At 41.7% G+C, this 21,662-nt stretch overlaps 1 protein-coding gene across 8 annotated transcripts in view; it reads left to right on the top strand.

The window, feature by feature from the left end:
• EBF1 (EBF transcription factor 1) overlaps nucleotides 1-21,662 on the top strand; it is a 429,858-nt gene that overhangs the window by 271,494 nt on the left and 136,702 nt on the right. For all 8 annotated transcript variants that reach the window (XM_019965325.2, XM_070793931.1, XM_019965323.2 and 5 more), the window contains one exon: nucleotides 6,565-6,646. In XM_019965325.2, the coding sequence (XP_019820884.2) occupies nucleotides 6,565-6,646 (82 nt within the window). The remainder of the gene's footprint in view (nucleotides 1-6,564; nucleotides 6,647-21,662) is intronic.

The following is a 21,662-nucleotide window of genomic DNA, read 5'->3' as shown; positions in this document are numbered from 1 at the left end:
CACAATTAATTAAAGAGTAAAGGTAGGATTATGATGAAAGTCATAATGTGGCTGGAAGGGACGGTACTGTTACTCTCATGTTTTACTGAGGCTCAGGGAATTGGAGAAATTTACCGAGGCTTATCTTATCTTTAACCCAAGCACCTGTCTAGAGTACTCCACTGCTGTCTTCGTCATAGAATGGTCCTATTTCTACCCTTGGGAGGTCTGGGATTCTGTTTAGCTGTATAAATACTTACCAAAAAACTATTGGTTCTGAGTCCTGTGCCATGTACTGGCTATACAGAGATGATTTTTTGTTATTTTATATCCTTATATGGATTGGGCCTATCCTGTTGACTAATAACTTTCCTTCTGGGGGTGCCTAGTGGTACCTTCGGAGAAGGCAATGACACCCCACTCCAGTACTCTTGCCTGGAAAATCCCATGGACGGAGGAGCCAGGTAGGCTGCAGTCCATGGGGTCGCCAAGAGTCGGATATGACTGAGCGACTTCACTTTCACTTTTCACTTTCATGCACTAGAGAAGGAAATGGCAAACCACTCCAGTGTTCTTGTCTGGAGAAACCCAGGGATGGGGGAGCCTGGTGGGCTGCCATCTATGGGGTCGCACCAGAGTCGGACACAACTGAAGTGACTTAGTTGTAGTATTAGTGGTACCTTTGGTATCTAGCACTGTGCTCGTCACATGGAAACTACTCCTTATGCTGAATATCTCTTGGTTGGTAAAATGTGATACAGGGAAATCATTGAATAAGCAGTTATGTTCTACAAATATGTGTGTTCAGTTCAGTAACGTTCAGTGAGGGTAATGTCGTACATTAGCCTCGTTGGTGAACTGAAACACAACTTCCATTAGAGTGTTACTGGGTTTTATGACTGTCACTTTCCTAATGGAGGTGTGTGTATGTGTGTATTCAGTTGCTTGCTGCTACTGCTGCTGAGTCACTTCAGTCGTGTCCGACTCTGTGCGACCCCATAGACGGCAGCCCACCAGGCTCCCCCGTCCCTGGGATTCTCCAGGCAAGAATACTGGAGTGGGGTGCCATTTCCTTCTCCAATGCATGAAAGTGAAAAGTGAAAGGGAAGTCGCTCAGTTGTGCCCGACTCTTAGCGACCCTATGGACTGCAGCCTACCAGGCTCCTCTGTCCATGGGATTTTCCAGGCTAGAGTACTGGAGTGGGGTGCCATTGCCTTCTCAGTTGCTTACTCATGTCCAACTCTTTCCGACCCCATGGACTGTAGCCTGCCAGGCTCCTCTGTCCATGGGATTCTCTAGGCAAGAATACTGGAGCAAGTTGCCATTTCCTCCTCCAGGGAATCTTCCCAACCCAGGGGTCAAACCCGTGTCTTCTGCAAGTCTCCTGCATTGCAGGCAGATTCTTTACCACTAAGCCACCAGAGAAGCCCTTCATAATGGAAATAGTAGACTGCAAAATGCAGTAGCTCCAGTGTTGAGCTCTTATTGGGTTGGCTTTTGAAAAACTAACACTACATTGGAAAAATCATGCAGTTAGAAGTCGAGACATGTGGATTAATAGTTTTTGCTCTCAGAACGACTGTAACTCTGTGAGTATTATCATGTTCCTGCCCTCTCAATTTTCCCACGTACATGGTGAAGAAGGTAGGCCCAGTGTTGGTTTAGGTCACTTATAAAGTCCTGTAATCCACAGAGATAACTCATACATTAGTGAGTCCTTTGGGCCAATATATAGGGTATTAGTTTAGATTTGTCTTTCAATAAATATCTTAATTTTGTTGAATCTTAGTTGTTTTATTTATTTATTTATTTTTTGCCTTTCACAAGGGTTGAGCATTCCCGAGCTGCCTAACTGTAGGACTTCTGTGAGGATTCAGTGAGATTCGGAGGCTAGAAGTGTTTTGAATAATGTAACACTGTATGACCACAAAATATTATTTGTATTGAAAGTTAATGGAAAGGTGTCAGGTTTCTTGCCACTCCTTCCCCCATCCAAAAAAATAAAAAAGCCTGGAGTTGGGTCCTTCTTGGGCTGTTTCCTGTAGTTTATGGACTTCTGGAACGCTAAGGGGTCAATGGGGGCTTTGTCTTGCCTTGGGTCAGTTTCCCACGGTTGGGATAAGGCTGTGCACTCTTTTTCCCTGACAACAACTTTATCAAACACACCCGCCACACAAAATGTGGTAATTTGGTAGACAAAAGTGTGGTTTTGAGTTACGCTAACCTCCCCTTTGTTCAAAGCCCCCCTCCTCCTTGGAATCTGATATCTTCTCGGCAGACCAGCAGATGTGCACGTGTCCCCAGGTTTACAGATGCCTTCAAAACAGCCTGATAAACCACCCCCCCAAAAAAAATTTGTGTGCCACATCTAACTCCATCTTTCGGTGGGGATATTTTTAACTCCTGCTTCTAACTCCTTGCAGTTCCTTTAAGGAAGTGGGATCTGAAAGGGTCAGACATTTGGCATCTACTTGGGGGAAAACTTTGAAAGAATTCCTGATGCTCCCCCTGGGGTAGGGCTGGCTTTCTCCAACAGAACTGGCCCTTCCGAGTGTCTTTGCCACATAAGGGCTTGTGTGAGGCCTCAGGCACCAGTTGACGCTGTCTCTTCCCCACAACAGATGGTCAAGCCTTCAGTTTCAGAGAGGGATCCGCTGTCGAGAGGGCGGGCAGAAGATGCTGCCAGCGTGCCAAGTGACAGGGCAGCTTGGGGTAACGGGGATCTGGTTTGTGCCCAGCATAGCTTTTGTGCTAACGATGGGCTGGTGACAGGCGCCTCGCCCGGCTCATCGCCGAGGCAGAAGATCCCCTGCTCCCTTGATTCTGTTTCTCTGGCAGAGCTAACGTCCTGTTTGCCTGCCTTTCAAAATCCATTTTGGCACCAGATGGACCCCCTCATGGTGGCTAGCAGTTGTCTGACTTGAAGATGTCAGAGGGTGTGCTGACAGCTCCTTCCAACACAACCTGAATCTGGCTGTTGTGTCTGGCTCAAATGGCTTTAAACATACACAGGCGGCGAATATTATCTATCAGTCCTGGAGAACCAGGTGTGGGAGTGGGGTGCCCACTGGATGGAGAATGGCAGCGACGTCTCCCTCCACAGTGTTCAGGTTGCTACCGTGGAAACAATGGTACAATGGTACTAATAATTACTCTTATGATTACTCTTATTTGTGCAGTTGCCATTGTGGTACATTGTACCATTGTTGTCCATGGTACAATTAGTATTAATATCAACAATGCACTACTTCTGTGATTATTAAAACTACTGTAGCACAATGGTTAAAAGCACAGGCTCTGTGCAAATTTGAGTTGATCCACATTTAATAACTTTTGGGCAACTTATTTACATTCGCTGTACCTCAGTTTCCTCATCAGTAAAATGGGATTAAAGGTAGAGGTTATTTAGGAGGCTTGAATGGGAAAATATATTTGAAGTTCTCAGCTTTCTGAATACAAAGTAAGCACCTAATACATGAAAGATATTATTATTATGACAGCCACCATCACTATGTGTACTATGTTCCAGACACTATGTATCATTGCAGTTAATTTTCTTAGTCACCTTCTATGATAGGGACTGATATTATACCCAGATTCTAGGTAAGAAGTGTGGTGCAGGAAAGTTCAGCTCTTTATCAAAAGTCACACAGCTGTATCTGTCAGAATTTGATAGGAATCTCATTCTGAATATTTTTAAGGGTCATGGCTTTTCTATCATCCCAAGCCGACTCTTACTGTCAATTTAGTGATAATCAGCCCTGTCCTGGGGTTTGTGTGGCTTTTAAATATCCTCTTCCAACCAGCTGTGCTTGAAAGAAGCAGGCAGTTTTCACACTTTAGATGTCTTTGGATGTAAGCTTGAGCCCGGTCAAGATGGCAGACTCACTATCCCTGACCTCTACCACATCAGACAGTTTCCAGCAGTAATGTGTGGTCGCTAGGGCTCCCGGCACTTGCTGTCTGCGAGTTCAGAGGTGGGGACAGTGCAGAGACACTTAGGATTGGGACCACGCCCTCAAACCCCTCTCCTGTCCCCAGATTCCCCTATTGCACGTGGCCAGGTCTGCACTGGCCAACGGGCCAGTGTTGCTCTTTGAGCTGGATTTTATTTTACGCAGCTGGGCTCAGCAGTGTGCCATGAGTCATTTATCTTGTTCAGAAAGATTGATAAACTTTGTGAACAGAACCTGGAAGTAGGGATGAAGGATTGTTCAGAAGCCAGGTCTTATTGATGGACAGTTGAACGTTGCATGATGTTGAAAGAGCTGTTTCAGGAAGATGTTTACATTTTAAAATGTGATTTTAGGGGTTGACAAAGTCATTGTCTCTCTTCAAAGACTTATTCCCATGCCATACTTCCCTCTTGGCAGAGTCTGAGAGACTGGGGAGGAAAGAGATTCTGTTGGGACATCGCTTAGTCTGGTTTTCAGAAATTGCCTAAATTTGGTGCTTCTCTGTGCTGTGCTCTCATTATAGAGGTGCTATTTGGTTGATAGACTTTATACTCAGAGCTAAATCCAGACATTTCAGCTTGATAGTTCCTCACAAATTATGTGTATTCAAGTAGGAATTTTACTGCAGTGTGGACTTGAAATGGGGAAAAAGGTGACGACAGGAAAATTCCTATGAGAATTTAACTGAGCAACATTTTAATGCATTGTAATATTTTGGGAAAGTGGGCCTGAAGTCCACATCCCTAAAAGTAAAAAGGAATGAAGAACTTCCAGCAGCTTTTAAAATGCTGCTTTCCCCAAACATATTAGTAGGTGGATCGAGAGGTTTAATTTTAGGTAACTAACAAGAATGCCCTGATCGGACACTTTTGATCATGCTGCCTTTCCACGATGAACTTCAACAACTCCCACCTAAGAAATATAGAAATAACTCTCCTGATTCACAGAAAGGTAGAAATAACTCATCTAATTTATCACCCAGTGCAGGACACTTTTAAAAGTTAAAGTTCGTACTATTCATTTTGTTGTTGTTGCTCAGTAGCTCAGACTCTTTTGTGATCCCATGGACTGCAACACTCCAGACTTCCCTGTCCTTCACTATCTCCCAGAGTTTGCTCAAACTCATGTGCAGTGAGTCAGTGATGCCATCCAGCCATCTCATTCTCTGTCATCCCCTCTTCTCCTTCTGCCTTCAATCTTCTCCAGCATCAGGGTCTTTTCCAGTGAGTTGGCTCTTCGCATCAGGTGGCCAAAGTATTTGAGCTTCAGTTTCAGCATCAGTCCTTCCAATGAATATTCAGGGTTGATTTCCTTTAAGATTGACTGGTTTGAACTATTCACACTTACAGTAGTACAGCTGGTGTAAACTAGTATGCTGCTGCTGCTAAGTCACTTCAGTCGTGTCCGACTCTGTGCGACCTCACAGACGACAGCCCATCAGGCTCCTCTGTCCCTGGGATTCTCCAGGCCAGAACACTGGAGTTGGTTGCCATTTCCTTCTCCAATGCATGAAAGTGAAAAGTGAAAGTGAAGTCGCTCAGTCGTGCCCGACTCTTAGTGACCCTACGGACTGCAGCCTACCAGGCTCCTCCATCCATGGGATTTTCCAGGCAAGAGTACTGGAGTGGGGTGCCATTGCCTTCTCTGGTAAACTAGTATAGTTCCTGGCAAATTGAGACCTTTGGTCACCCTAGCCAGTAAAACCATGGATCTCATTATGGAATCAATTCAGAGATCAAGGTGGCTGTGAAGCAGGACATTCCTTCTTCTATCATAAATAGCTTTTGTTTATAGCTGGCATGTAAGGAAAACATATGGGATATGTTCAAGAAATGAGTGGACTTTAGTCAGTATGGGAATCTTCTCATAAGCACTCCTATCAGAATATTTTACTTGGGCTTCCATGGTGGCTCAAAGGGTAAAGATGCAGGCAGACCCAGATTTGATCCCTGGATCAGGAAGGTCCCCTGGAGAAGGAAATGGCAACCCAGCCCAGTATTCTTGCCTGGAGAATCCCCATGGACAGAGGAGCCTGGCGGGCTACAGTCCACGGGGTCACAAAGAGTCAGACATGACTGAGCAACTTCACTTTCCCTTTCATGTTCGAGAAATCAATGGACTTTAGTCAGTATGTGAATCTTCTCATAAGCACTCCTAATCAGAATGTTTTACTTGGAGATGCTCGGATAAAAAGTGTTTACCTTGTCCTTATATTCATCTAGCATGTATTTTGCTGGTTCATCATCTGTGAATTTACGGGGCTTAAATTACATGTTGTTGTTGGGGACCATGAGTAATTCTCAGGCAATTATCTCCAATTGGAACCTGCCTTAAATTATAGGGAAGACTTAGCCTCTCTATGAGTGAAAATACTTCCGTGGGGGCTTAATTCTTCTGTGAGATCTGTTGGCGCCACAGAGAGCATTCTCTTCATATAGAACGTCTAACTTGGGTGTGAAATGAAGACTAAAGCTTTAAACCAAGTACTGGCTGGCTCTAACGTCATTCTGAATGTTTCAGAAAATGCCCAGAGAATAGAATGCACAACCCGGAAGTGACTTACTACTTTTTTTTTTCCCCTTCTGTGGAGGACTGAAATGCTAACCATGGTAATTTGTTTCTTCACAGGTTCTTCTTGAAATTTTTCCTCAAATGTAACCAAAATTGCCTAAAGAATGCGGGAAACCCACGTGACATGCGGAGATTCCAGGTGGGTCTGTCTTGTCCTTCTTATACCTGAATAATAACATGAGTATCAGGAGAGGGTAAAAGAAGTCTTAGGTGGAGAAGATCCAGAGTATCATTGTATCATTGTTTTCCCAGAGGTGACAAGCAGGTGAGTTTGGGTCCCTAGGTGTCTTTTCTCTACAAGTTGTTGTTTTAATTAGAGAAGGATTAGGACTGAGCCACCTGCGTTCAGTGGTTGAGACAGTGGTACCCTTTGAGCCTCGTCTGGCTTCCCGAATGGACTCATAGGCTTAAACCAGGGCTCCCCAACCTCCAGGATCTAATGCTGGATGATCTGAGGTGGAGCTGATATAATAGTAATAGAAATAAAGTGCACAGTAAATGCTATGTGTTTGAATCATCCTGAAACTACCCCCTCCTCATCCTGTCCATGGAAAAATTTGTCTTCCATGAAACTCGTACCTGGTGCCAAAAATGTTGGGGACCACTAGCTTAAACCACTGCAGGTTAAGTGAAGCACATACAAATGATGAAGTCTTCGCCTAAAGTTCTACAGGTAGAAAACTGGTCGATAGGAGCTTTGTGCTGTTTTGGAATTACGTCACTTTCCTCCTTCCTTTCTCTTGTTTTCCTTTTCCAATCTTGGAGATTATTAGTAATTATCTTATTAAAAGTGGATCTCTGAAGAAGCAGGGTGTAGGGCAGTATGGGTGACATTCAGTCTGTTTGAGAAATGTCCTTGTTCAGCCCATATAAATGTCTTCAAGCATCAGTCAGATCTGCCTCCATTTAAAGCTTTAGTGGTATGTTAACCTCATATAATTATACATTTACTAGAGGAAAAATATGTGAAAATACATTTGTTAACTTCCAAAACACAGAATGGTGGTTAGGCTTTAGGAAAGGTTGCTAAATTCTAGGTACGTGCTTCTCAAACTCTAAAGTGCCGAGAATCCTCTGGGGATCTTGTTAAACTGCTAATTGAGGTCTGCGGTGGGCCTGAAATTCTACCTTTCTAACAAGCTCCCAAGTGATGGGCAAAGCCATGGACCACACTTGGAGTAGCAAGGTTCTAGACCCTTATGTTGCTCTCCATCTAATTTTATGACTAACTCATTTGGACAGTGTTAGTTTCTTCACCAGAGTAATGATGTGTCCATCTATGGATGCCCATGTGGTCTGTCAGTGAAAATATCTTGGGAGTTTAAAGTATGTTCTTAGGTGGAGTTAGTCTGCTTTAAGTGTAGATTGAAATATAGGATCTCTGAGAGGATCTGGACAAATTTTCTCTGCACATTCTCTGATGGGAGAAAGGGAAAGGATGATTCTGGGCATTAATTTTTGGATGTCAAGATCTCTTAGTCTCCAAGATAATTATTTTTTTTAATAGGTGGGACTTAGTAGTCTCATGAAAGAACAAATTCAGTAAAAAGAAGACCCCTGCCCCTGAGATTCTGAACAGTTCTGGAAATCATTTGGGCTTGCCACCTTTTGTCCTGACAGATGAATGGGGAGAACCCCTAGATGCCTAGTTTCCTGGAAAATGTCTTTCCTGGGGAGCTTCTGACCAAGTGGGCAGACTTGGGTGCTCTCATCCATACCCAGGACATTTTTGTGTTGAGTTGGAGCATCTTTGCTGGTGCAACATGTGATGCTGTTAAATATGTGTTGCTAAGTGTCTTAAAATGTGAGAATGAGTTTCATATAAACTGCGTTACTTACCTTGGCCTTGAAATGGGCCGTGTATCTCCTTTGACCAAGCTTGGGTTAGGAACAAGCCATGTCCAGACATGAAGCAATTCATAACATATAATAAATGTGTCTAGACATGTATGATGCCTTACGAATACTAGGACCGACCTGGCTGTGCTTCACAGAGTGGCAGAGTTAGAGATGGTCTTCAGTAATGTTGGGAATCTAAAGAGAGTGTGTGTAAGATTTCAGGGGCCTTATTTTCCCTTGCAGGACCTGCTAGTGAAATGTCTGAAAGCTTTGAATTATAGGAATGTAGCTTTTGGATGAGATGAGAACCAACTCAGTCTGTTATTTTTGAGAATGTCTAGAAAGCTTTATTTTTTCAGACAAAGTAGTTATTTTTTGTTGAGTAGAAGGGCTGCTGAGACAAGGAGGCATGAGTTAGATTTCCGCAAAACCTCAATTTCCTCTACTGTAAAATGGAGTAAAAATGATGATTCTTATTTCACAAAGGACAGTACTTTGAAAGCATAACAAATTTGCAAAAGATAAAATATGTGGCAGAACCAATACAATATTGTAATTAGCCTCCAATTAAAATAAATAAACTTTAAAAAAAAATAAATGTACGATTTTGAAGAAAATATTTGCTGTAAACTAAAGCTGGGCCAATAATTGAGCATAGGGTTTCTCAGCCTGGGCAGAAATGACACTTTAGACTGAATAAGCCTTTGTTGGGAGGGAGGTGGATTTGTTCTGTGTGTCAAAGGATATTTAGCCAGAATCACTGGCCTTTACCCACCAGATACCAGTAGAGAAACCATCCTCCACCCCTTGCAGTCATGAGAGACACTAAAATGTCTCCAGACATAGACAAACGTCCCCTGTGGGGAAGGGGATGCAGAATTTCCCCTGGTTGGGAATCACTGGTTTAGTCCTATCCCTGACGACCTCTGACATACTCTCCTGCAGACAGTGCTGCTGTCCTAAAGAGTGCACCCTTTGATTACACTTGAAAGTTGCCCAACACAAGGTCCAGCCTTGACAATGCTCTTTCTCAGTATTCTCCAACTGATCCTAAAGTAGGTGGACCTTTCCCAGTAGGGGCTGCTACCTTGACCACTACAGAGTCAGTCTTTGTGTCAAAGAAGAGCTCTGTCTCTATCAGCAATGACAAATTCCTTATTGGAGCTCAAATTTAACCCACTTTATTCCTGTCACCGACTTCCTACTTACTGGGAGAAGAGGGAGCCTGTGGCAGAATGAGCACTGACATTTTGTTTTGTATTTGCGTACATTTGCGTATTTCATGAATCATCACTTTTACATGGTTAGCACGTGGTCTTATGCACTGTTGGACGTATCTAGCAACTGCAACTCAGTGCTCTAAACACCATTGTCAGCCTCATTTTTTGTGTGGGCCTCTGCCTCAAGCTTGCTTTTCTTCCTGTGTTCCTTGTCTTGGTTCATTTCTAACTGTATTAAGTGTTAGGGAGATGACCATTTATATTTGGGTCTGCATTCGTATTTATATGTATAAATGTATGAGTCCATGTATGTATCTTGATAGACATCTATGGACATTGCCTGTAATGATGACGATGATGAAGCTAACAATTATGGTGTCCTTTTGTGAGCAGTTTTGTGCTATTTTATATGAGTTACCATATTTATCTTCACATCCAAACAGGAATTAGGGTCATGCAAATAGGAATTACTTCCACTTTACAAATGAGGTACGTGAAGTTTAGGAAAGTTAAGCAGTTTGCCCAAAGTCACACATCTACTAAGTCCTGAGGCAGCGATTCAACCCAGTCGATCTGACCCAGATGTTCTCTAATGTGGTGCAACAGTAAAGAACTTGTCCACAGCCTTTAGGCAGATACATAGGGAGGCAGTAAGGAGGTCTCTCTACATCTGAGAGCCCAGTGAGTACTTGTGAATAGTATTAGAATCCCAGGGAAGTCAAGGAACAGTGTTCAAAAGGGTGTTTGCTCTGAGTAGAACCTAAGGATGCCAGCTGCCTGAAGAACACTGGGATTCCAATATATCCATCATGCAGAATGTGGAGTTGTGCAGAAGGGGGAAAACTCGAGCACTGTTTCTGATTATAGCCACAGTGCTGGTCAGTGTTTACTCATGTGAACTTTAGAGAAAGAGGTTATTGCTCCTAAGACTGCCTGAGCTTCACCTAATTGGTAGAGGTTTTGGCCAGTTCTCCAGGGCAAGAAAGACCCTTCAACAAATGAAGCCTGAATCCAGGCACCCCTGATGGCTCGGAGCACTCATTTGGAAATCATATTGACGTTCCCAGCTCTTAGGACTAAACCAAAAGGGGGAGGATGAGTTTCTGTGCAGCTGTGCTGGCTGGCAGAGATGAGCCCTAGAAGCGCTGGTGGAAGGTTTCCCATGAGCAAACATATGATTTTCCTCATTTTTCTCATAGTACGCTAATTGGAAAGCTGGTTTCAAATATTTTGATGTCACTGTTGCCTCTGAGGGGAGTGAGAGAGTGTCATGTTGGCATGAGAAGACTCCCTTCCCCTCTTTACATCTCAATGTGGCTTTTCCCAGTGACACTGAAAACCCAAGGCCCAGAGACGTCTGAGGGAAGGCATGCCCTCCTGCCTGTCCAGTGGGCTCCCCCTACCTGTTAGGGATGCCACTTTCTCCCTTGTCCCGCTCCCCAGGCCCACTGATCTTCATGCAGCCAGGCCAGGGTGCGTCTCCTCTGAACAGCAATCAGGGGCCTGTGTAGGTGACTGAGGAGGACATAAGAAAGGTTGTTGATCTCTTGACATGTAAAGACATTCTGTCAAGCAAACTCAGCCTCACAGCAGCTGAGCTTCTGGTGTGTAAACAGAGACTGCTTAATTACATAGGTCATATCAATTTAGTGTGACCTTAGCATTTTTGAGAAATTCATCACTTTCTGCAGAGCTCGGCTGTATTCATAGTTTCAGGCAGTATGGAATAAGCCTTGTAGAGAATTTGGTACAATCTTTTTATTTTTAAGCTTATAATTGATGTTTTCTTTTGAAATCCCCAGGCTGTGGTTAGGGTAACAAACTTGCTTAAATACAACAGTGGATACAGGCTTCATTCAGTTCTGTGGGTGTGGGGACGACGGGAGAAAGAGAGCAGGAGGGAAGGCGGTGGATGGAGACAGCTCTCTCTCCTGACGGGGAGAATTTCCCTGTGACTAAATGAGCCTGTTTCTTCATCTTGACACTAAAAAGATGCTAATGTCAAAGGAGTGTGTTAAAACCATGTCACGGGTCTGGTTTTTAACTGACGGGAGCTAGACAATTCAAGCTTAAGATTTAAATCCTTATCAATAGCTTCCCTTGTTGGGGCTGGCAGAGCGGGGAGCTGAGGGGAGGAACAAGAACTGGGTACAAGCTGTCATCACAGTAGATACCGTAATACCTGGAAAACTGGGAAGTAAATTTCCAAATTCATCTTATTGCTTTAACAAAGTTTTCCATAGGCTGTGAATCTGTATCTGTGTATAAATGTTAGATCTGTAACTACATGTGAACATAAATGTAAGATATGCTTGTTTATGCATGCATGCCTGCACTCAGTAGTATTTATTGACCTGGTAGGTGGTTGAGTATATTGTGATAAGAACAGGAAAGATGGAGTGTCTGCTGTAGTGAAACTTAAATTCTAGTTGGCATCTATTAGTTAGGATAATAGTAGCTGCTGTAACAAACAGACCAAAGAAGATTTAATGGATCACCTTCAACAGAAGGTTGTTTATCCCTAACATAATGGTATAAGGCAAGTGTTCCTGGTGGGTGAGTAGCTCTTGTATGTGAAGTAGTCTCCACCACCCCCTAGAACCTTATTGTCTCCATACATCCAGCTGAAGGGTAAAGAGTGCATGGAGGGGCTTGTGGGCTTAAAAACCTCGTCTTAGAAACGATTCTTGTCAAATCTGCCCACATTCTACTGGCTAGAAGTCTGTCACACAGCCAGGTATGACCACAGAGAGGCCTGAAAATGTCTAGTTGTACTGTCCAAGAAGAAAAGATAGTTATATGGGGAACAGTGACCTTCAGTTGCTACACTGTCAAAACCAATACAATATTGTAAAATAACTAGCCTACAATTAAAATAAATAAATTTATATAAAATAAAATAATTTCAATTATTGCTTTAAGGAAGTGAAGCAGGGTATTATGAGAGAGAACACCAGTGTGGGATCGGGGATGGGAACATACTTGAAAAGCAGGTGACCAAAGAAAACTTTCGAGGAGGGGACTCTTAAGCTCAGAGCTAATGGATAACAATAAGTCATTTTGAGAAGAGCCAGGAGAATTTTCTGAGCAGAGAGAGCAGCAAGCCCAAAATTCATGTTTGTCTCGTGTTTATCTGAGACGAACAATTTTCTTTTGCTTACTCATCATTTGGAATGGGGGTCGGTAAGAAATATGAGGAGAAACTATCAGGTTTTTCTTCCCAAATTCCCACCAAAAAATGTGTGGTCTTTCAAAAGTGATGACGTAGTTAATGACATTAAAAGGCAACTCTCTGCCTTCCCCCCTTCTTTGGTGAATTCTATAAATTTTGGAGAATCCTTCTTATTTATTCAGAAGCCCACAGGGTATGATTAGAGGATTCTTAAAATATATGCCCATTCTCTGCAGTTTCGGTCTGCTTTTAAAGACACTTAAAGAAAGAAGGAAACGTTCTCAACCCTTTTATTTCTCTCCCACCATTCCCCACCCCCGTCTTATACTGTTTTGACAAACAGCACATCTTGCAATTAAATTCTTTACCAACAGAATGTTAGGGGCCTGAGCCGCAATCACTCTCTTCCTACAGAATAATTTCAAGATGCACCATGCTGATTAATTATACTGAAAGCAGCTCTAATGATAGTTTCAGAATACAGGATTAATTCACATAACATGGTAAATACAAATGGTGGATTTTCAACCTGATATGTTAAACCATCACGGCTTATTGGGCAAATATGTATCTTGGCATGAGCCTTATGCTGGGCCTTGGCAGAAAATATGCATCACTGAAAAGGAATCCTTATGACCAGGATTTGATGAGTGGTAGCTCTGCACTTAGAGGAAATAAATTCCTACATTAAGTACAGTTGCTATTGAAGAAAATGTAAAATATATTAAAGGATAGACATAGAAGTGTTTGGTTTGATCAGTGTTGCCCAGTGGATATTGGATCTGAGGATGCATGGTGCTTACTGAGACTTGCCAACCCAGAGGTATTCTTATATTCTTCCACTTTTTAGGTTGTAACTTACAGAGCTCTTACTATGTGTGAGACCTTGTACTAAGTGTTTTACATGTATAATTTTATTTGTTTTTCCACCCTCTTTCCCTTGTTTACTTTGCTCCAAATGAGAACATTGACCTTCCTTCTCTTCCGTCATTTTTCTTCACCAAATGTACTAAACTCATTCCTTCCTCAGGATTTTTGCACTTGCTATCCTATGCCCCTGGAAATTCTTCTGCCACATCATTGAATGGCTGGTTACTTCTTAATAGTCAGATTTCAGCTAAAATGTCACCTCCTTAGAGAGGCCTTCCTAATCATCTGCTTAAAAGTAGTTCCTGCCTGGGCTTCGCCCCCTTCCTCATTTTATTTTCTTCTTGGAACTTTTTACCATCTGAAATTTGCTTTCATTGTTTATTTATTTATTGTCCAAAAACTCTTTTTTATTCTGGACAGAGACTAAACTCTTGATGGGCACATACTTTGTCATTGCTGCTTCTCCAGTACATAAAATGATGCCTGACACCTATTCCTATGATTAAATGACTTATCTAAGGTTACAGACTAGTGAGTGATGGAGTCGGGGTTCACACTCAGCACTATCTGACCCCGGAAACTGAACTGACGACTGTATGCTGTTTTCTTGCTTCCAGTTTCCATGTCCGTGTACCATGGTCCCATAAGCAGAAAGCATGCATGGCAGTTATGTATACTTGGGCTCACTGCTACTTAAAATGGCCAATGGAACACATAAATGGAGCACCAGTTAAATGCCAACAACTACATTAAAAGGCATCAAAAGTATCCTGATCCACAGAGAGAGAAACTAAGTTCAGATCAATGATGAGTTTTTATGTCTACAATGTGTCACAGTTCAGGAGACAGAAACTGAGTCTAGTTTCTAATGGTTCAAATTAGTTTAGCACAGGAATCCAAGGATTTAGAAGTGTCCATTCTTATCTTACTGTTAAAAGAAGAGAGATTTTTGTCTTGAGGCTCAGAGAGTGGATTTAATTCAGCTTCTCAGTCCCTCACTCCTGCAGTTCCACTCTGTTACATCCTGTAGGTTCATGCGTCCTCCATAATTTTTAATGAGTTATTTGGGATCTTTCAACCAGATAGAAACTTGCAATCAAGCTGGTTTCAGAGAATATCTCTTTCCATATCAGCCAAGGAGATTTTAAAGGACAAAGTTAATGAAGACCCAACTGCTGCAGACCATTTTTATGTAGATAATGCCTAAAGTGTAGTCAGTCAGACAGACAGCGATGTGTACTGGAAGAGACAGTTAGGGGAAAGAGGACCTAAGCCAGGAGCATGGATTAAGAGGCCAGAAGTGGACCTAGAGCCTGAAGTTTCCCTTCAACTTTGCCTCTGCTCTTAATTCATCCTGTGGCCTTGAAGTTTTTAAGCCTCTTGGGTCTCAGTTTTCCAAGCTGTCAGACACGACTGAGTGAGTGAACTGAACTGAAAAGGAGGAATTGGATAAATTCGCGGTATCATAACTACTGAGGTCTCCTTTTGTCATTTTCTCTTATGAACCTCTTGTGGTGACATATCTTCCAACTTAATTGCATTTATTGAATAAGAATCACACTCTCTATTTTAAAATTAGTCAAAGCCATGGAAACTGACAATTTTGAGCTTCTCATGTGCATGAGATTACTGTGTTTCCACATGGAACTAATATGATCCCATATCAACAAAGGCAAGTTACTGCATGTTATAATATGCATCCTTCCTATGGATGAATTAGGGTACCCTTTCTGCAGGCTTGTCCCCAGTGCTACATTAGAAAGTGCGTAGTTGGGAGCCACTAGATTGGCTGATTTCTTGGGTCTCTTGGGACTCATTGGAGAAGCCTGTAAAGGGTAGTTCAGTTGATAGGTTGGGTGTAGAATGTGGGCTGTGTGAAGCAGAGGGTAGAAGTTGGACCCAGTAGACTTTATTTTGTAGAGAAGTTTTAGGCTTACAGAAAAATGAAGGGAAAGTGCAGAGAGTTCACATATACTTCCTTAATGCCCCTTATGCAGTTTCCCTTATTAACATCTTGCATTAGTGTGATTCATGTGTTACAATTGATGTGTCAGTGTTGATATACTATTGTTAATTTCCATAGTTTACCCTAGGACTCACTGTGTTATACATTCTGTGGGTTTATACAGATTCGTGATATGTGTCTACCATTACAGTGCCGTTTAGAATGGTTTCATCTCCATCCTCCCCCACCGGTTCCTCTGTGCTCTGCCTATTCATCTCTTCTTCCCTCTTCCCAAACTCCTGGCAACCACTGGTCTTTCCACTATCTCCATAGTTATCCCTTTTCCAAAACGTCATATAGTTGGAATGATGAAGTATATAGTCTTTACAGGTTTGCTTTTTTCATTTAGCAATCTGCATTTAAGTTTTCTTCATGTCTTTTTGTGCCTTGATAGCACATTTCTTTTTATTGCTGCATCATCCTCCATTTTGTGGATTACCAGTTTGTTTATTTATCCATCTTTTGGACATTCTGGTTGCTGATGCCTTTTATTTAGTTGACTTTTTTAATTACTATGATGGTTAAATCACATGCAGTTGTACAAAATTATTCAGAGGGATTCTGTGTATCCTTTATTCAGTTTCCCCTAATATTAGTGATATTTTGCAAAATTATTGACCAGTATTAGAGTGTTCTATTGTTCTATTGCTCAGATGGTAAAGAATCTGCTTGCAACCCAGGAGACCCAGGTTCAATCTCTGGGTCAGGAAGACTCCCTGGAGAAGAGAATGGCAACCCATTCCAGTATTCTTGCCTGGAGAATTTCATGGACAGAGGAGCCTGGTGGGCTACAGTCCATGGGGTTGCAAAGAGTCAGACATGACATACAGTATTCATACAGGATATAAACATTGATGCAATCCACTCATCTTCTTCACATGTCTCTAGCTTTGCTTGTACTCATCCATGTGTATATTTCAGTGCTATACTATTTTGTCACGTGTAGGTCTGTATCTGTCACTCTACAGTCAAGATATCAGACGTTTTCATCACTGCAAAGATTCCGGCCTATGTAGCCTCCACATCCATCTTCCCTCTGCCCCTAATCTCTGCCAACCACTTCTCTGTTCTTCATTTCTAAATTGTTGTTATATCAAGAAGTAGTAAATAGAATCATGCAGTGTACTAGTTTGCTACGACTGCGGTAACAAAATACCACAGGCCCAGAATGTATTTTCCAAAATCCTGGAGGCTGGAAGTTCTGGATCAGGGTGTTGGCAGGCTTGGTTTTGTTGGCTTGCAGATGGCCACCTTCTCGCTACGTCTTCACATGGTCTTTTTTCTTTGCCTGGAGACCCTTGTGTGTCCAAATTTCCTTTCCTTGTGAGGATATCAGTAAGATTAGATTAGGACCAACCTTAACAACCTCATTTTAAACTTAATTACCTCTTCAAAGGCTCCATCTGCAAATGCAGTTGTGTTCTTAAGTTCTAGGGTTAGCACTTCAACATGTGAATTTTGAGGGGGACACAATTCAGCTCATAATATGCAGTATGTAGCCTTTTGATACTGGCTTTTTTCACCTGACATAATTCTCTGGAGATTCATTCAGATGTATCAATAGTTTATTCCTTTTGATTGCTGAGTGCTATTCCATGGAATGTTTCTTGCTGCTGCTGCTGCTAAGTCGCTCTAGTCGTGTCCGACTCTCTGCAACCCCATAGACGGCAGCCCACCAGGCTCCCCCGTCCCTGGGATTCTCCAGGCAAGAACATGGAGTGGGTTGCCATTTCCTTCTCCAATGCATGAAAGTGAAAAGTGAAAGTGAAGTCGCTCAGTCGTGTCCGACTCTTAGCAACCCCATGGACTGCAGCCTACCAGGCTCCTCCGTCCATGGGATTTTCCAGCAAGAGTACTGGAGTGGGGTGCTATTGCCTTCTCTGGGAATGCTTCTTAATGCCTTTTAATTTTATGTACTTCAGCCCAGTGCGTCTCCTATCTTTATTAAAGGCTCTGAATTAACGCAAACATAGAATAAGCTAAACGCAGAGGTAAGGAAGCTATGAAATAGACCAACTTTAGCACTAATTTCCTTAACCTGAGTTATCATATGTAAGCCTTAAAAACCAAGATTTATAATTTTTAAATTGTTATTTAAAATTAAGTTGCTGAAGATGTTATGTTTTAGAGAGAGGTACTTCTTACCAAGATATTCTAAATTTAAACACTGAAAATATTTTTATGACTTAATCATCCCCCTAGAAATGTTTAAAGATATAGATTTCAACTTTTGGTGGCCTATGTTCTAACCCCTTCTTCCACATGAGCTGCTGCTTTTGTTAATGTGATCTGCCACTCATCACTGAATTTAGCTGCCTGTGTCTTTTTGAAAATCTGCTCATGAGACAGATTATGCTTCATCAATTTGAGAGAATATAGTTGGGACATACAGCGTCTCCTGCTTGATCGGAATGGGAGAGGGACAGTCTAAAGAATGATAGCAAGGAAATGATAACCAATAACAAAATTCCTAGAGAATCCTTCATTAAAATGATGTATTAGGAAAAATATACTGGCATTGATAAAATGCAGAAAAATTTACAAGCTAATTTCAGAGCAATAAGGTTTCATTTCATTTCAAGTTTAGAATGTAAAAGGCTAATAGTCAGAAAGTTTATAAAAAGCAAAAGTACAGAAACCATGAAATTTGCAATTCACAAGAGGTCTAAATTATATAATTAAATGTCGTGAGCATGAAGGTCTTTAAGTTTGTAAGATTTCATTGTTAAACTAATAAAAAGTGAATGTAGAAGAAATAATTTCTGTATCCTTGTATTGAAAATAACAATTTATGCTGGGTCCTCTTTATAGCAAATAAGATGCTTCAGATTATCAGCCCAACACAGGTTCTTGAACTTGTTGATGAAATCACCAACAAAGCAACAACTCTGCTAGCACTGCTAACATTTGCTCTATGAGAACTGGAAACCATACTAACCACTTTAAATAATGTAAGCCTCACAGTAACCTTATGAGTTAGGTACTATTAACATTTCCATTTGAGAGTCAGGGACACAGGGGCTTAGAGAGGTTAAGTTACTTGGCCAAAGTCACATCAGCTAGGAAAGCTTGAGAGTCAAAAGTCATAAGTTTTGTTTTGAATTTTAGTTCTAAATAGATTGGGGAGATAGTAAAAATAGTTAACATTTAGGTCTACTTAGATCTAGGATATAAGATAGCAAATTGTGAACCATTGTAATGAGCCAAGAAATTGAAAACTTCATTGCAAAATCTTCAAAGTCTGTGTATAGTTGTGGCCTCTTTATTCCCTCACATTGAATATTGTCACTTGGAGAATTGGACACAAACAGAAAATACCATGGAACACACTGAGTATTCATCAGCATGTCTGTGGATTGCTATACTGAAAAGCCATGCTCCTTCCCCAGATAGTTTTACTTCCCCCCAAATACAATGATAATACGTATATATAACCCTAAACATGCCTAAGCTTAATACTTATTTCAGGAGAAATAAATTGGGCATCCTCACAAATAAATTGGAACAATTTATTTCAAAATCATTCTACAGCAGCCCTGTCCAATAGAACATTCTTCAGTGAAGACAGTGTTCTGTAACTGCCTTGTCTAGTATAGTAGCCTCCAGCCACATGTGACTAGTGACCACTTGAAATATGGCTATGGAAACTCAGGAACAATGGAATTTTAAATTTTATTTAATTAGTTTAAATTTAAATAGCCAAATGTGTGGTTACTGTATTAGTATAATTCTAGACTATGTTAATTATAACAGATATCATAAAATTCTAAATATACCTGTTCCTCATTTTATCCTGGGTCAGCAGAGTGAGGAAGAAGGCAGAAAAGGGAAGGGATGGTCAAGTCCAAATGTAAAATCATTTTCCATGTTTATCTGTCCCAAATTCAAGCTGAGTTTTGTTGACAAAATTTGGGAAGGTTGAAGATTTGGCAGGCTTGCCTGTCCCCTTGCCTGCATGAACATGTCAGCACCTCATTAATCTTGTGTTTAAACTGTGAAGGCCCTTTTCCCTCGCAGTATAGGCTTATTTTTAAAGGATTTTTCAGTGCTCCCTTTGCATTTCAGGATTTTATATGTGTGTGTGTGTGTGTGTGTGTGTGTGTGTATTTATAAGTTGATCTGTAGATTAATTGCAGCATTTATTTTATTTAACTATATTCTAATCATTTCAAATTGGAATGAGAGAAATTATTTTGGGGTAAGGATGTTAAAATGTATGGTGTTATGAGTTTTGAGGAACATATAAGGTGTTTATTTTCTAGAAATTTAAAGGCATGAGAATTCTCAGTATCATCTTTCTCCAATTATAGTTGGTCTTTCAATGAAATTATCCTATCACACATGTGGCCTTGGTAAACCCTTTCTTGCCAAGAAAAGAAAGACATATGGGGTGTCGTTTTCTTTCCTAACTGTTTTCAGTTTTTGTTCAACGTAGGAATTAGATGACAGTGTCTTTAAACGATACTGAATATTTTAAGCCTGTAGCAGTCTGACTTACAGGTGCATGTTGGATTGTCATTGCTTTTTTTTTTTTTTTTTTCTTAAGACAGACGTCTAGAATAACCACTTTCTGTATTTCCTGACACTGGAAACAGATACCGTTTGTCATTCCTTTTATAGTTTCTTCAGCTAACGACTCCAGTGACCACTCAATTGTGGTCTTGTAGTAAATCAAAAATTCTTTGAAAGACCCAGCTCCGTTACATAATTGTAAATGTCCCACGAAGTCATCACCTAAACTGAAAAGAAAAATGAATTTCTGTTGCTTTAAATAATATAGACTCTGCCGCCACTCATAGTACTTTTTGAAAATAGAAGAATAGCGAATTTTCTTCTCCTTCTCTTAGTCTTTCTCCTTCTCTTCCTTCTAAATTAACCTATAATTGATGAGGCACACACAGAGCCTCCAGCCGTCACATCTGGTTGGTCAATCATGAAGAAAGAGAAAAACCACTTTGCAAACTGCTGCTTAGAACTGACTGTGTCCTTCCACGAATGACTTGCCCTGGCTGGAATTTTGGATATCACAATGACTAAGGAGAACACGCTGAGTCCCTAAATGGACTCTCTTAATTGTTTACTTTGCATTTTAGTAAAATAGAAGTGAAAACTAAAATCAGGTGTGGATCCGAGTCCTGCTTGGGGTTGGATCTTGATGAGAACCCCGAGGGAGAATGGAGGGGACCCCACAGGAGCCCCCCCAACAGTCATCCCTGGGAGACCCCAGAGTGGGACCCCACTTCCTGGATCTGAGGAAGTCTAGACCCTCTTGGTGTGGGGGAGAAGGGCCTTGAGTCTGCAGAAGGGAGGGCCCAGAAGGAAAACAGAAAAATTGTGTTGCCATCCTGGAGGCAAAGGGGCAGGGAATCTGCTGTGTTTAACCAGGATGCTTTGAGGTCAAAGAGGTGGAGACAGTGGAACTTTTAAGTGTGGCATCCATTGGTGGGGGTCTGCAGGGTTGGGAGTGGGGTTGCTTTTCCAGGCAGGGCTTACAGTTCACAGGCCCTGCATTTTCCCCTCTGCCCAACTCAGGTGATGAAATCAGAGTACTCATTGCCCAAGACTCTAGAAGGCAGGGTTCCCTTTCCCCAACTTGGAGAAAAGGCTTTTCAGAAGCTGGGGCCTCAGTATGTGCCAATCCTTGTAAAGAGTTTCACCTCTTCAGGGGCTAATGCCTCTCGAAACCAAGCACAATTAAAGCACCAAAACCAAGAACAATTAAAGCGCGAGTCTTCCCAAGCAACTGGGGAATTGAGCAAAAATAAATCAGAAATCCTCAGCCTTGGCTCTGGAGGTTTGCCTCATTATGAGAGCAGATCTATTAGCCCTCTTGCCATTGTCTTTCATTTCTCAAGTGAGGTGATTCTAATTAAATTAATCTGCATGTCAATCTATCGGTGATCAATCAAAGAGCCTGAGGTCCCCCCTATGCTGCAGGGTGCTTGCGGCTGACAGGGGCTGATAATGGAGGAAGAAATAAACTGTCGAGCAAAGTTAATTAGTCAACATAATAGGTGGATTAAACGGGAGCCGGCTGATTGCTGTTTCC

The sequence above is a fragment of the Bos indicus genome, chromosome 7 (assembly GCF_029378745.1).
Source record: "Bos indicus isolate NIAB-ARS_2022 breed Sahiwal x Tharparkar chromosome 7, NIAB-ARS_B.indTharparkar_mat_pri_1.0, whole genome shotgun sequence".
In the NCBI taxonomy this organism is placed as follows: Eukaryota; Metazoa; Chordata; class Mammalia; order Artiodactyla; family Bovidae; genus Bos; species Bos indicus.
Note: the sequence above shows the minus strand (reverse complement) of the source record. Positions and strands in the feature narration are given on the sequence as shown.